Source organism: Theobroma cacao, chromosome 10 (genome assembly GCF_053813885.1).
Source record: "Theobroma cacao isolate CCN51 chromosome 10, ASM5381388v1, whole genome shotgun sequence".
Classification (NCBI taxonomy): domain Eukaryota; kingdom Viridiplantae; phylum Streptophyta; class Magnoliopsida; order Malvales; family Malvaceae; genus Theobroma; species Theobroma cacao.
Window position 1 is genome coordinate 2,398,041 of NC_142648.1, and position 13,797 is coordinate 2,411,837.

General features: G+C 37.3%; 2 protein-coding genes across 2 annotated transcripts; one reads left to right on the top strand and one right to left on the bottom strand.

Annotated features, from left to right (window-relative positions):
• Positions 1–34: 34 nt before the first annotated feature.
• Positions 35–9,337, bottom strand: LOC18586135 (zinc finger C3H1 domain protein). The gene is made up of 11 exons (XM_007009332.3): positions 9,093–9,337; positions 8,418–8,523; positions 7,056–8,006; positions 6,851–6,975; positions 6,144–6,308; positions 5,104–6,052; positions 4,506–5,009; positions 4,107–4,432; positions 3,290–3,388; positions 3,070–3,195; positions 35–2,168 (listed from the first exon to the last, which is right to left on the bottom strand). Exons 1-11 carry the CDS (start codon positions 9,216–9,218, stop codon positions 396–398), a joined length of 5,250 nt encoding a protein of 1,749 aa, XP_007009394.3. The 5' UTR covers positions 9,219–9,337; the 3' UTR covers positions 35–395.
• A 1,424-nt stretch (positions 9,338–10,761) lies between these two features.
• Positions 10,762–13,408, top strand: LOC18586136 (THO complex subunit 4B-like). Its single transcript, XM_007009334.3, has 5 exons — positions 10,762–11,163; positions 11,333–11,446; positions 12,385–12,453; positions 12,533–12,717; positions 13,044–13,408. The coding sequence occupies exons 1-5, from the start codon at positions 10,990–10,992 to the stop codon at positions 13,228–13,230; spliced, it is 729 nt and encodes a 242-aa protein (XP_007009396.3). The 5' UTR covers positions 10,762–10,989; the 3' UTR covers positions 13,231–13,408.
• The last annotated feature ends 389 nt before the right edge of the window (positions 13,409–13,797 follow it).

Consider the following 13,797-nt stretch of genomic DNA (forward strand, 5'->3'; position numbering starts at 1 on the left):
AAGAGACAGCCGAGGAAGAAGAGCGAGTGAAACGGGAAGAAAAGAATAAGGATTGAACTCAACTACATCAAATGAGTACAAAATATGGGTAATTACACTTGATTAAGAAGAAAAAGCAACACAAGAAATAAGGAAAAGGGAGCACAAAAATAAGGTTTACATCTAAGATGACCTTTCACCTATTCAGTATTCATCAAAGATATCACGTGTTTGATTTTGTTCCTATAGTTTGTATATTTCTGTGTTACCTGCTCTCACATCTATCCCTCCTAACTGGGTTACAGCAGAACTGGCTCAGTATTTACCTTGCCAAAATTTTTCCCTAATATGGTATCATCTCAAGTAAAAGCGCTGACTCTACCAACCTAACATTATACAATCTTTAAGAAAAGACTTCAGTCAAGTTCAATACCCCTTTCTCTTGCTGCTTCCACAACGGCATTCCCATCTCCATTAATCTTAGTTACCTTGTGATAACATTGCCACAATTTGAGGGAGAATGGATATACTGATAAAGCCTTTTTATAGTACCTTTTAAGTATGGTTCCAGTGCCCAGAATATTGCCCAGTATGTCTGCAGCCTTTACCCATACATACTCAGGCGGAATGGGGACAGCATGAAAGATTGCATTGACCAGGGTAGAGCCAACCCAAAATAAAAGACCGGGAGAAATGTCACTATAGCTGTCTCCTTTGCTTAACATCTTACTCACGGAAAACACTAACTCATAGTTGGATGGTGCTATTCCCAAGATAGCTTCCACAAAATCAACTAGATTCTTTGGCTCAGTTATGTTTTGGGGCAAAAGAGATGGCCCGTGCCACACTTCAAGAACCAAGTTCACAAGATAAGAATCGACTAAGACTGGACTCAGAATGTTTCTAACAAGTTGCTGGACTCTTGACTTCTCAATCTTGCCGATAAAATGTCTAGATAGTGGCTCAGAGACTGCAAAAGACCGGGCAGCATCCAAATACATATTCAAAGTGTTAAGCTGCCAACTAATAGGAATGCCCTCCTCGTGAGACTCATCGTTAAGCAAAAACATGGCATGCTCCTTTACACAAAGATTGAAACCCGTGGCAGTAGCAGCCCTCAATGCCAGGTCAATAGCTGAGTGAGCCTCAACACAATCATTCTGCAAAAACTTATAAAGAAATTGATTAAGATATCCAAACATCACATCCATCTGATTAGAGCTAGGTGCCAAAAATTCAGGCCTTGACGTTGAACCCAATTCCAGAGAGACAAAGGAGTTCCCACCATCTATTGCATTCAAATTTTCACTTTCAGGGTACTGCGCTTTCCAAACTGAGTGATACCAGCGTGTCATGAGTTTTTTGACAAGATCAGGTTTTCCATTTTGTTGGGCATAGTCAGCATACTGGTTCCAGATACACTGAATTCCAGGGGCTTCTTTTGGCCAGTTACAAAGGGCTTCTTCAAAGCCGGTAAAAGCCAAATTCCCAGAATCATTTTTTTGCACTCGTGCTGATATCAGAACAAGTTCTAAGCAAGATGGGTACAACTTTATGTATTTTTCCAACAAATTTTGACTGCATTCAGATCTATCAAGTGCCACCATACACCTAATGTGGTTGAGAGCAAAAAGTTGTGCTGATCTGAGATCAATTTCACTCTTAAATGTTTCAATATTGATGTACGAGTCAACACAACTTACTACCATTTCTAAGAACTGCACAACCTTTTTCTTTTCATCATCGCCCAGATGAACTGAGGGCCATTCAACTGGAAGGAGTTCTTTCTCACGCTCTAACCGCTGCAGCACAGCATCTGGCAGCTTCCTGTAAATAACCAAGTAAATACAAGAAACCCATAATACACATTTGTCAGAAATTGTTAAGCATGTGAGGATATCAGTAAACATCAGAGAATGAGGCCCATCGGAATTCGTTGTAGAAGGTAAGAGTCTATATATTGTTTGGATGGCTTTCTCAACATTCCCAGATATGCACAAACAATCCATCATCTGCAAAAACAGGTCTAGGATGCATGCACTAGTATGCATTTCATCCTTCCCAGAGGAAGATGCACCACGGCAAAGTGCTGAAAGAGCAGCTTCATATGCAACCAACCGATCATCAAGTTGTTTTCGACTGTTGATGTACATAAGCCAAAGTTCGTACGATCCTTCATTGTTTCTGACCTGAAGACCAAGAGGACAAGTATTCCCAAACAAAAGGTTTGAACTTCATTTGAATTCTCTAAAGGAGGAACAAGGATGCATGTCTGCATGTGTTAAACCAAACACATCCACATACACATATACACAGAAATACATTCTTAAATGTTTGGTGTGTGCATGAGAGATATGATGCTGCCTAAGTATACGCAATATAATACAAGTTTAATGCCAAACAAAGCAAATTTTAATATACCAAAAGAATAAATATTTGAAAGAACATAATACATTAAATTTACACACATACACAAATACCTAAGGAAGTGATGGCAAGGAAGTTATCAAAAGAGGAACAACCTTAAGCAAGCCAAAAAGAATGACACATGGACAAATACTCACACATAAAAACCAATAACAACAGCGTTCACATATTCTATTATTGACACCCCCCGCCCCCTCCCCCCCCAATCCAAAAATTACCATTACCACCATAACAATAATTGTAACAAGCTCACACAACCATCATGAATGGACAAGTAATTTCTTTTAGTTTCTCTGCTTTTATTCCATTCCCACCATCACAAGGAGAGTAATATAGCATTTGAAAATAGTGAGCAGTAAAAGCAGGATACAAACAGCTAACAAAGATATTAATAGCATGCATAAGACAATGGGCGGTGCAATGAGTTTCCAAATGAAGAGCACTTCTTTGGAGAAACCAAAAAGTTCCTCCAGGCATGTAGATGCTAGTATTTGCATGAACTCCCATTAGGAGGGCTAACCAACAAATTCCATTACACAAAAACCTCTACATATCAGCATGAAAAGTTACCATAAAATCAATAGCACGCCCACTAAAAGAATGGATTCCTGACGTGCAGAGACTCCATAGAATTATTTAAACCAGGCATAAATAATAACATACCGCATAAGAGAACATGTCATCCTTCCCAACGAATGTCATATGGGTATAGCAGATAAGCAGATAAACAATCCAGAGATTTTCTGATGCTGGATCAGCCTCGAGGGCTCGTGAGAGCAAAGAAAGAGCCTGCAAAACTTAAAAAAGGGGAGTTGATGACAGAAACAGAAGTGTAGCGATGTGAATACGAAACAAAAGTTATCTAACAGGTTGCTAAGGTTACCTTTTTCATGCCCTCCATTCTGTTAACCTCCTGGTTGAGAATAAGCAGAGCCATCTCCAAGGACTGGGCATTCATACCTAAAGCTTCGTTGAGCTTATTCTGAGTACACACCATGGAAAGGAGAGTCCAAATTAGAATATGGACTTAAACAACACAAAAAGAATACAAACATATATTTATGGTAATGGTATTAAATAACCATAAATGTGTGAAAGCAAGCAGTAACAAAAACTTGAAAAACTACAAGAGGCCTTGTTTTTTTCCCATCTTGGATTGAGCATCAGGCTTTTCTAATGGGTATGATTATAGGTAATCGTCCAAAGAAAACTTGACATCGGTTAGAGAATGTATTTTAGAAAATATAACCAAGCCTTTCCTCACATCTCACAATTAACAAAAGATTATTAAAAAGTCAATGGAAGGTCAACTCAGAACAAGGGACTTAAACAAGGGATACTTGATAGTAAACAGAATGATTTAGGGAAGCAAAGATGGATTAAAGTTGCACGTGTCTATAGCATAAATATTAGGCCAGAAGTTTGTAAAGCTATAATTCACCAAACAAAAAGATCATAGTGCTCAAACCAAAAGAAAAGGCAAGACAGTACAGAGAAAACACTGGCCAATAATAACCAAGACTAAGCATATATTTCTGAGCAAGGCATGTTCTTAGGTGCCAATTAAATCATCCTTTAAATTCTAAAAAGGATATAATTAATAAATAGCAAAGCAGAAGTTGGGATTCACCAATAACTATAATCATGTCATGCAAAACCTTAAACAGCAGAAAAATAATATAGAATATATAATTACAAACCACTATCCCATTTCTACTCTGGAAATATGACGATTGTCTATTCCAGCTGCCATGCACTTCAATCCGACCATCACTGCCATCCAAGAACGGCTCATCTGTAGGCAGATCTTTCTGGAGCAAACTTGATAAAGTTATGCAGATACTGAAACACTTCGACCAGCAGTGTGCATTTCTCCAAGTCACAACAGATTCATGTGGATGTGGATCAGCTTTCAAAATATCTAAGCTGACAATATAAGTTGGTGAAATGAAAACATCGTGACACTTGGAAGGTTTTGTTGAACCATTACTTCGCTGTTGACATGACATCAGACCAAGCTGACATTCTGCAAAAGGATGATTTCAATAAGGTAAGCAACAACATACAGATTTCCAAAGTTATAATAGAAATATTCATACCGGCTATGTCAGAATCATCATCTGTATTCTGAGATGCATCTCTCTTAGAAAAGTCCTTAACATGTTGAAAGGGGCATTCATCATTGTTGCATTTTCCTCGGATATCATACATGCAGAGTGGCCAAAATGGGTCCACTGCAATAGTGCACATATATGAGCCCATTTCTTTCCCAGATAAACCCCGAACAACCTCCTCTAAAGAGTTTGCTATCTGACCAGACCACTGAATTTCGTCAAAGTTGACATAAGCACCCTCTTTACGGTAGAAGCGGTCCTCTCTTTGTCTAGTGACCGCAGCCATGACCCTCACATGGCCTATTGCACTCCTCAAAATGGAAGAAGGTGAAAATATTATAGATGTAGCTGAATAGTGACATCCAATGGAAAATCCATTGGCCTCTGAATTAGCTGCTGAGAAAAATTCTGAAATATTCTTTTTTTCATGGTGCTGGCTCTCATTCTGCACCAGAGCTACTGATATAACTTTATTCAGTTTTTCAGGACCTGAATCAGGAAATAACTATTATTAAATTATTTTTCAACTAAACCCTTCAAAAAGACAGACTGTTAAAACAATGTTCGTAATGAAATAAGTTACCTGAAACATCGAATAATTGCTTTTTTTCTGCCTCTGAGAGTGTAAGACTGCCATTGCTCACCTGGGTCTTTTCACTTTTAACATCATTTTCTGCCCCTCGTTCAACAGCAGGCTCTCCATGGTCACATGAATCAATGTTCTTTGATGAAGTTCTCACTCCCAGGCGTGCAAATAGTTCAGACCTTAATGTTGCTTCAAGAAGCAAAGAATCCTGATTGTTAGACTCATTATTTGCATTCTTTTGAGTTAGTTCAGACTTTTGCTTCTTTTGCTGATACTCAGGACTGGGTTGAACAGAATCATGGTCCATTGGAGATGTCTCTTCATCTTCATCTGCTGAAATAATTGGACTACAAGGAGATCTTACTTTGTTTGCAGCATTGTTGCTATTATGATGAAATGGCTCTGATGTACTAGCATCTGGCTCACTGCATGGTTCAGAACCCAAATTTTGTCCATTCTCATGCTGGTGAGACATAGTGCGAGGAGCTATGTTGATACATTGGATATTTGGATCATAAGCTGGTTCGTTAAAACCATCATAGTCAGGCTGTAATCTATGACTTGACATTGGTACAAGATCCATATTTTCACGTACATTGTCTGAGGTATCCAATCCAATCCCAGAGTGTTCATGTTGCCTAGAGGACCACACTAAACTGGAATCATCCACAATAAAAGATCTAAAACGGGCTGAACAAAGTTCCCTTTCACGATAAAGATCTCTACATCTGGCATTAGCTTCAATCAAAGCTCTCCGGGCTTTTCTGTACGCTTTGAGAGCATTTCTTTCTTCAATTTCACAAATGCGTCTGTGCTCTTGTGCTTCCTCTAGCTCTTTGTCCAGTTTTTCCTCAATTTCATCTAAAGAATGTATATCTACATTACAATGACCTGAGACATTTACATTACCCAAACAGTTCCACAGATTTGCTGTATTTTGAGATGTCTGAAAACATTGATTAATCAAGTCTCAGTATAGTCATAATGATACCAAATAAAGTTCCAAGAATTATATCACCATACATAATAAAACAGACCTGACATTTTTCGCTGTAATAGGGTTCAAGTGTCTTATCACCAGATATGACTTCACAACCATTGCTCCCTTTGGTTAAGTTCAGTTCTCTTGTTGCTTTGCTTTGTGAAGAACTTGGTGGATTATGTAAACCAACCTTTGTTGGATGATTTAACTCAGCAGTACTCTGCAAAGATGCAGAGCTATTAACTAGTACACACAAAAATTTTTGATGATTGTGTGAAGGCCTTCATTTGGAACTAGATTTTTGAGATTATTCTAATTTTATGAAGATAAAACTCAATTTTGTCTATTCATAATTTAGCACCAAAAAATTTACAACAAGGTATTCATTAATCATTTAACACATTGAACACCAACTGCAACAATATAAATGAAGATTAACCACTTTCTTCCACACAAGTAGATGATGCAAAATATGCCAGAAATTGGAAGGTTCAGTTTACCAATATCTAATCAAACCTTGAGACATGATCTTTGCCACATATCTGTATAATATTATAAAATTTTAAGCACATTGACATTAACACATAATATGAAGCAAGGCCTATCAAAATGAAACAGAGATCAAGAAAAAGCTCAGAGAATATAACGAATATAACATTCAAGCAGGCTGGAAAACAGATCTGACATATTAACGATACAGTGCCAATATTATTATACATTAAAAAAACATAGGGTAATGAGCTTCTTAAAACATTAACTTACCAAATTATTTGGCAAAGCACCAGGACTTATCTTTGTTAAGGATGCAGTCTGGTTTGCCAAAACACTCAGATCCACCTGCCTACTGGTCCTTTTGGATTGATGCAAATTTGTCTGCGGGTCAACACCTGCAGATCGAAAGAACCCTGTCAGTCAGAACATCCATGGAATGTTAAAAGATAAAACCTCAAGAAGACAGATTGTTCACCATCTTTCACCACTTTAGATGTATCATCTGATGAAACATCAGCCAACTTATCATCTTTTTTTTGCCATTTAATGCTTGATTTGGCTTTGCTTGGAACTACTTTCTTGCTATGATCAACTTTTTCCCTGCTCCGCAAACTGTTTGTCTCCAATTGTTGGTCTTTTGACACTAAATTAGATTTTAGAAGATGTACCTCTTGTTGAGCATCTGAATTTAAATGGGTAAAACTAGATTCACTGATTTTCAAGCGTTTTTTGTCTGGTTCTTTTGGATCTAATGGACCAGCATCCACTGAAGTTGGAGTCCACTTCCTTCCTGCACCATTGTCCAGGTTCAAAGTTGAAGCTGAAACTGCTTCCTTGTTTTGCTGGGCAGCCTTAAGCTTCAATTCACTTTCCCGAAGTGCAATCTGCTGCCTCAAGTCCTGTAGCTTACTATTGTTCAAACCCACACCTAGATCATACCCAAGATCTTGGCTTGCCATATTTTTGTTTCGGGGATTTAAGTATCTAATTCGTGACCCTTGATCAACTGCTGAAGGACCAGCAACTCTGGAATTGGCCCCACCATTGATTTTGGTCATTGATGAGCTAAATGTACGGCTTAAAGGTTTCTTGGGAATTACTCTGGTAATGTTTCTGGAAGTCTGGCCCAACTTGTTCGACTTTGGTGCAGATGAAGTAAGGGGTCTCCGACAACCATCCGTAGTTGAGTTAGCTTTATGTTCAACAGTTCTCTGTTGGCTGCACTCTTCAGAGTCACTACCGCTTTCATCATCTGTGAAGCGTATTACAAGATTATTGCTGCCTCCAGAAGGTGCATACCAACTGGGATTACTGGATTCAAATGGCAACCGATTCTTCTCGATATTCTTCTGACTCTTTGGTGGAACTGATTGTCGTGACGGAATATCAACAGTGCTGGCAAGATTATTACCAGAAACAGTGTTCCCTATCAACCAGCAGATATATAACATACAATATTAAAAAATCAGAACATACGCATTAATTGTGCACACAATATTAAGAAAACAGCCCATCTTGAAGCCACCCCCAAAACTTAGAAGGTAAAAGACATTTAAGTTTCCAGATGTTGTGGCAAAGGCAGTAGAAGGTGAAACAAAATCTCGAGAAAAACTAAGCGAATAACCAACTTAGAAATGTCCCTTTAAGAATTTCTATAACTAATCCATTAAACAGCAACCACATAGTGCATTGATTAAAGTACATTACACACTTGTTTAATATACAAACAGGACATATAAGTCAACCATTGCAACAAAAATAAGCTCCTGATATGTCAAAAGCATTGAAGCTGCTGTAGAATCTAGACACTCGCCTTGAGATGATTAGAAAGACTTACCTGCCAGATTCGGTGGTGGCGATTTCACTGCCGAAGGTGCCGAAGTGGGCCCTGAAGGAGGTGCAACAGTACCACTGGACTGCGCAGTGGAGCAACCTTGATTTTCCTGTGATACCCCAAAAAAAAAGCATTTAATAGAACAAAAAGTCACAAGTAATTTTTTCAATTATAACAAAGCCCACTAAAGCCTGCCTCAGCTTCCATGATTTCACAATACAACAACAATTTTTAAGCACATTTAGCTAAGCCTAGTGGAAAAAGTGCGGATGCAATTGGACATAATTAACTTTTAAAAAGTAAAAAAATTTACTCCATATAAAAACTAAGCTACTAAGCCGCCAAGAAAGATTTATTAGCCCTCATATATCTCTTTATTAGAGATCTTAAAAGACCAGATCATTTTCTTTTCCTTTTCTCATTTCTCAGCAACCAAACACAGTCAAACCGTTACCATTATCAAAAGTTCAAGAAACCAAAAATTAAAAAAAAAAATCTATATACCATCACAATATATCAAGAAAATTTAATGAAGGATTCGCCATTAACTGCAAGACTTTCCTCTATTACCTCAGCAGCCCGAAAAAGCAACAAATATAAATAAAAGAAAGTTATAAAAAGATGAAGAAAATGAGAGGAAAATTAGGGTCAACGAGATAAAGAGAGAGAGGCATATACGTCGTCGTATGAATCGGAGAGCTCGCCTTCTTCTCTAGTTTTAGAAGCTTCGATGTCTTTGATAGGGTTTGCATTCTTTGAATTTGAAGCCATGGCTTTGGCTTTGAGCTCATCGATCTTCTCCATGAAATTCAACAACAAAAAAAAGTTAAAAAGAAAAAAAAACTCGTCTTTATACTGGGGGCAAGCTTTTTCTTCTTACAAAGGAGGAAACGGTCTTTTCGAACGTACGGTGAAACGGGCTGTGGAGGAAAATTGTGATGGTGGGAAAGGAATCGAGGATAGGAACGAAACGCGGGCGAGGTCTTTCAATGACGGAAATACCCTTCATCTGGTTATTAATTTACGCGTTGAGGGACTTTCTTCTCTGCGCTGGAGGTTTGAAGGCCGAAGCGCAGTTAAGCACTGACGTCATAAATAAAACGAGCATGAATTTCTTTTTTTAGATCCGCTTGCCTTTTTTTTATTTCTTTTATCCAATTAAGTTAATTCAAACAAAGAAATATATTTATTTATTGCCCCCTGCTTTAACTTGGCTTTTACTACCAACAACCCAAAAGGAAAGGCCAAGGCTTCAACTTGCCAAATGGCCACGTGGAAAGCGAAATTTGGTAGGAAACTTTACAGTCATGCAAACAATTCCATCTTCATTGACTAGTTGACTCAATTATTTGTCTCGATATAAAATAATCATTGATTGGAGTTGGTATGATATTTAAACGAACTTTTAAATTATTTAAAATTTTTTAAATAAATTATTATTTTTATTATATTTTATTTATTTTATATTTTATTTTAAATTTAAAAAAATTTATATAATAATTTATTAACTGTTATTAAATAAAATATTATTTATAATTTGATATTATATGATAATAACATATCGTAATAGATAATGATATCACATACCGATATAGTATCATGACGTCACATATCGATATAGTATGATAACATGATTATATAATATTTTTTATCATTTATATAAATACCATGTTAACGTCATGTAAATATTGACAAATGACGTTTTGATTAATGGTATTTAATCAATCATTAATCATAAAGGTATAATTAATGAAAATAAAATATAAAGATTTAATTAAAAAAAATAAAAATAATAATAATTAATTTAAATTTTATTAAACAGTTTAGTGTTTTTTAAACAATTATACCATTTTAGCTTTAGCTTTATTGATACTTGAAAGAGATAATTTTTAATGAATTTGTCACTTTGTCAATGCTGTCATCTCATTATAAATAAAATTAAGAAGTTTGGAATCCTAAAAAATAAATGCTCATAATTTTTTAAAATTATTTATTTTAAAAAAATTTAATTTCTTACCTTTACACATTTATGAAATAACACCTTATGATTAAATGATAATGTATAAGTATTATATATTGACAATGAATTAAATATAAATTAATTCTTAGAAACATATTTGCTTTCATAATTCCTATTACAAGAAAATAAAGCAAATACTACTTTAATCGAAGCAAAATTAAGCAAATATAAGATTTAATATTCTATTTTTTTAATACTATTTAATTTTTAAAATAAAATTTGCCAAGCAGCAAATAGGCCCACTAAGCAAGAAGACAACTTTAATATTTGAACCCCAAAAAAGGCTACCTCAATCCCGTCCAATAGGCCCAGCATCTCATAAGCGGGACCCAACCCAAAGATCCACTCAATTCCTCGTGTCTCTGAAATAAACCAAGGTGAACGAAATTCTCGTGCCTCGGTAAAACCCTGCACTTTCCTCACTACCCCTGCAAAAACCTTCTTCACTTTCCCGGTTTTCCACTCTCAAGAACCTCAAGAAGACAATAACCCTAAAAGCACTCCTTTGCAAGAAGAAAAAAAAAAAAAACCAGCACCGACTTCAATTTCCCGAAAATGTCCGGCTCACTGGACATGTCCCTCGACGAAATCATCCGTAATAGGGGCAGATCGGAAGGGCATTTCCGTGATTCCAGACGCAAACCCCATGGCTCAGGCCCTGGCCCTGGCCCTGATCGTCGTGGCCCCACTCACGACCCGCTCAGGACCAACCCGTACCCGGTTAGACCCGTAAGTTTCTAATGCCTCAACACAGAAAGGAAATGTAGAGATACTGCACGTATATAATTATTTAACTCAATTGTTTTATTTCTGTTACTTGGAAATTTATTTGAACGGTTGTTTTCCACGCGCTTGGGACGTGCGTGCGTTCACGCGTGTATGAATTCGGCAAATGCAGGTGCCAACAGCAGCAGCATGGCATGGGCAGTTGGTTTCGAGTGGAGGATCGGATATGGAGGCGAAGCTATGCATATCGAACCTGGATTACGGTGTTTCAAATGAGGATGTCAAGGTTTGTCTTTTTTCAATTCTTTGTTTGCGGATTTGTATGTTGTTATAATCTTACTTTGTTTTGTTTGCGAATGTGTAGCGGTTGTTTGTTAAAAGAAAAAATGTGGGTTGGTGTACTTAGCTGCTAGAAGAATAAGATTTAGGTGATCATTGGATATGGAGTGAAGTAGTTCTTTTGACCGTAAGAAACTGTGGAGGTCGATATTACTCAGTGGAGGAGAATTTGTAATGTGGGTGTTCTTGTACACAAGTTGAATTATTTTTGACTACTTGCCTAGTAGAGTGTAAGCATTGAAGCATGTCGTGATTAATGGTTTGTCTTTCATAATTTTGGGAGTTGATTAGTTTGGATTACAATTCTGCAGTTAGGTTTGTAATGAGCTATGAGCATGCGTTCATATGTATTTAGAACATGACGAATGCTTTTTCTTTAGCATTTAGTACTCTAGGTCTTTCTCTTCGGTCTAACGAGCTGATGAAGAATGTATCGCTGTATGAACAATAATGTGTTTTTCACAGAAGGAAAGGTTGGCAGCCGAGAAGTTGGTTCCTAGTTATAATATCAATATTGCTGGTTGGTTGCATATGTCTGCAATCCGTGGCAGTGCAGTATAGTAGTGCAGCAGGACTGAGGTATATGGCAGTTGAGGTTGTGGAGGTCATTGAGATTTTATGAATTTAAGTTGATTGAAACTGTCTGTTAAAAGCCTAATGCATATTTTATTGGAAATATTGCTAGAAACTATAATGTTCTTTTGAATTTGTATTATATTCACTTTTAGTCTTTCCTTTTGGTAATTTACCTATCTCATGGCTTATCCTTCTTGTCAACCATCATTTTGGGAAGCTGCATATAGCTTTATCAGTTCTCAGTCTGTAACAAATTAGAGAATATGGTTGTTTGTTACATTTTGTCATGACAACATCTTCAATTTGTAGGTGCTTTTCTCTGAGGTTGGTGACTTGAAGAGGTACTCTATTAACTATGATAGGAGTGGAAGATCTAAGGTATCTACTCTTGGTTCAAGTTTGAAAGCCAAGTCAGATTTTTTTCATTTTGCCGCTAAAAATTTTATATTTCTTTTAGGGAACTGCAGAAGTAGTCTTTTATCGACAGACAGATGCTTTGGCAGCTATCAAGAGATACAACAATGTTCAACTTGATGGGAAACCGATGACCATTGAGCTTGTGGGAGCAAATGTGGTTATGTCTGCTCCTATCCCTCCAACCAATAGCAGCATTGTGAGAAATCCTAATGTGGCTTTTAGAAGGTCTGAAGTTGAATCGTTTTTCGTAGTTATTTTGCATGATAATAATTTTCCTGTCTCTTGCTTTTTATTCAAGTGTTCGAATAACTTGTTTCTGCTGCTTCAACGAGAATTTTTAAATCTGCTTAATAATTCCTTGAATGTTCTGTTTGACCCATGTGCCTTCACTTCGGCGACTAGCCAGAGAGATTGAGATGGGCACTAAATGCCTGGTTTTGCAAAAAATGAAATTTATTCATGTTGGAATTTTCAGCATCTACTCTGTACCTAGGTGCAGTTCATTGATACTCCCAATTCAAACTGACATGATTGTCTTTGTCCCTGGACAGGGATCAAGAAAAGGTGGGAGCAAGTAGATGGGTTCATGGCGGTGGTAATGGACCTAACGGTGGTGGTGCTGGCCGTGGATTTGCTAGGAGACGTAGACAAGGTGGACACGTTGGACAGAAACTATCTGCAGAAGATCTTGATGCTGACTTGGATAAGTACCACTTAGAAGCTACAAAAATTAAATGATGTCCTGTCCTCTGCTATTTGCTTGTCCAATTAGTCTTGTCTGGGTGGAACATTGGCTGGTTTCTTTTTTGGGGAAAGAAGAAAAAGTGGGTGTGTAGTTGGAAACGATGTGGCAGACATATGGAGCGTGGTCTTTTTGACTCTAATTGGACACAAATTTAAGATCCCAATTTTGTTATGATGGTGACATTGTTTGGTGCTGTATATTCTCCTACATTTTTTTGTCCATTCTCCATCATGGTTTTGAGATTTTCTCCCTGCATTTGCTTGTTGAACTCAGAAGGCCCACCTTGCAAAAAGGGGATTAGGGCTTCATTGGTTCATTCCCTTACACTCAACCTAGAAATCTCAGAGCTCTAATTTAGAACAAAATGTCAAGATGACAATAATAACAGCCATTTGACCTCGAGGTGCGTCTCCGATCCTTTTTATTGCCCTTGAGAAGACGCGTTGCGTTACCAATGGACCGGGAGCCACCCACACTAGTGGTATTGCCGTCTTCACATAACCTCCTCACCTGCCTCCTTTAAGGGCTCAAAGATTGAACGGTGAAGCCCAAAATTACCC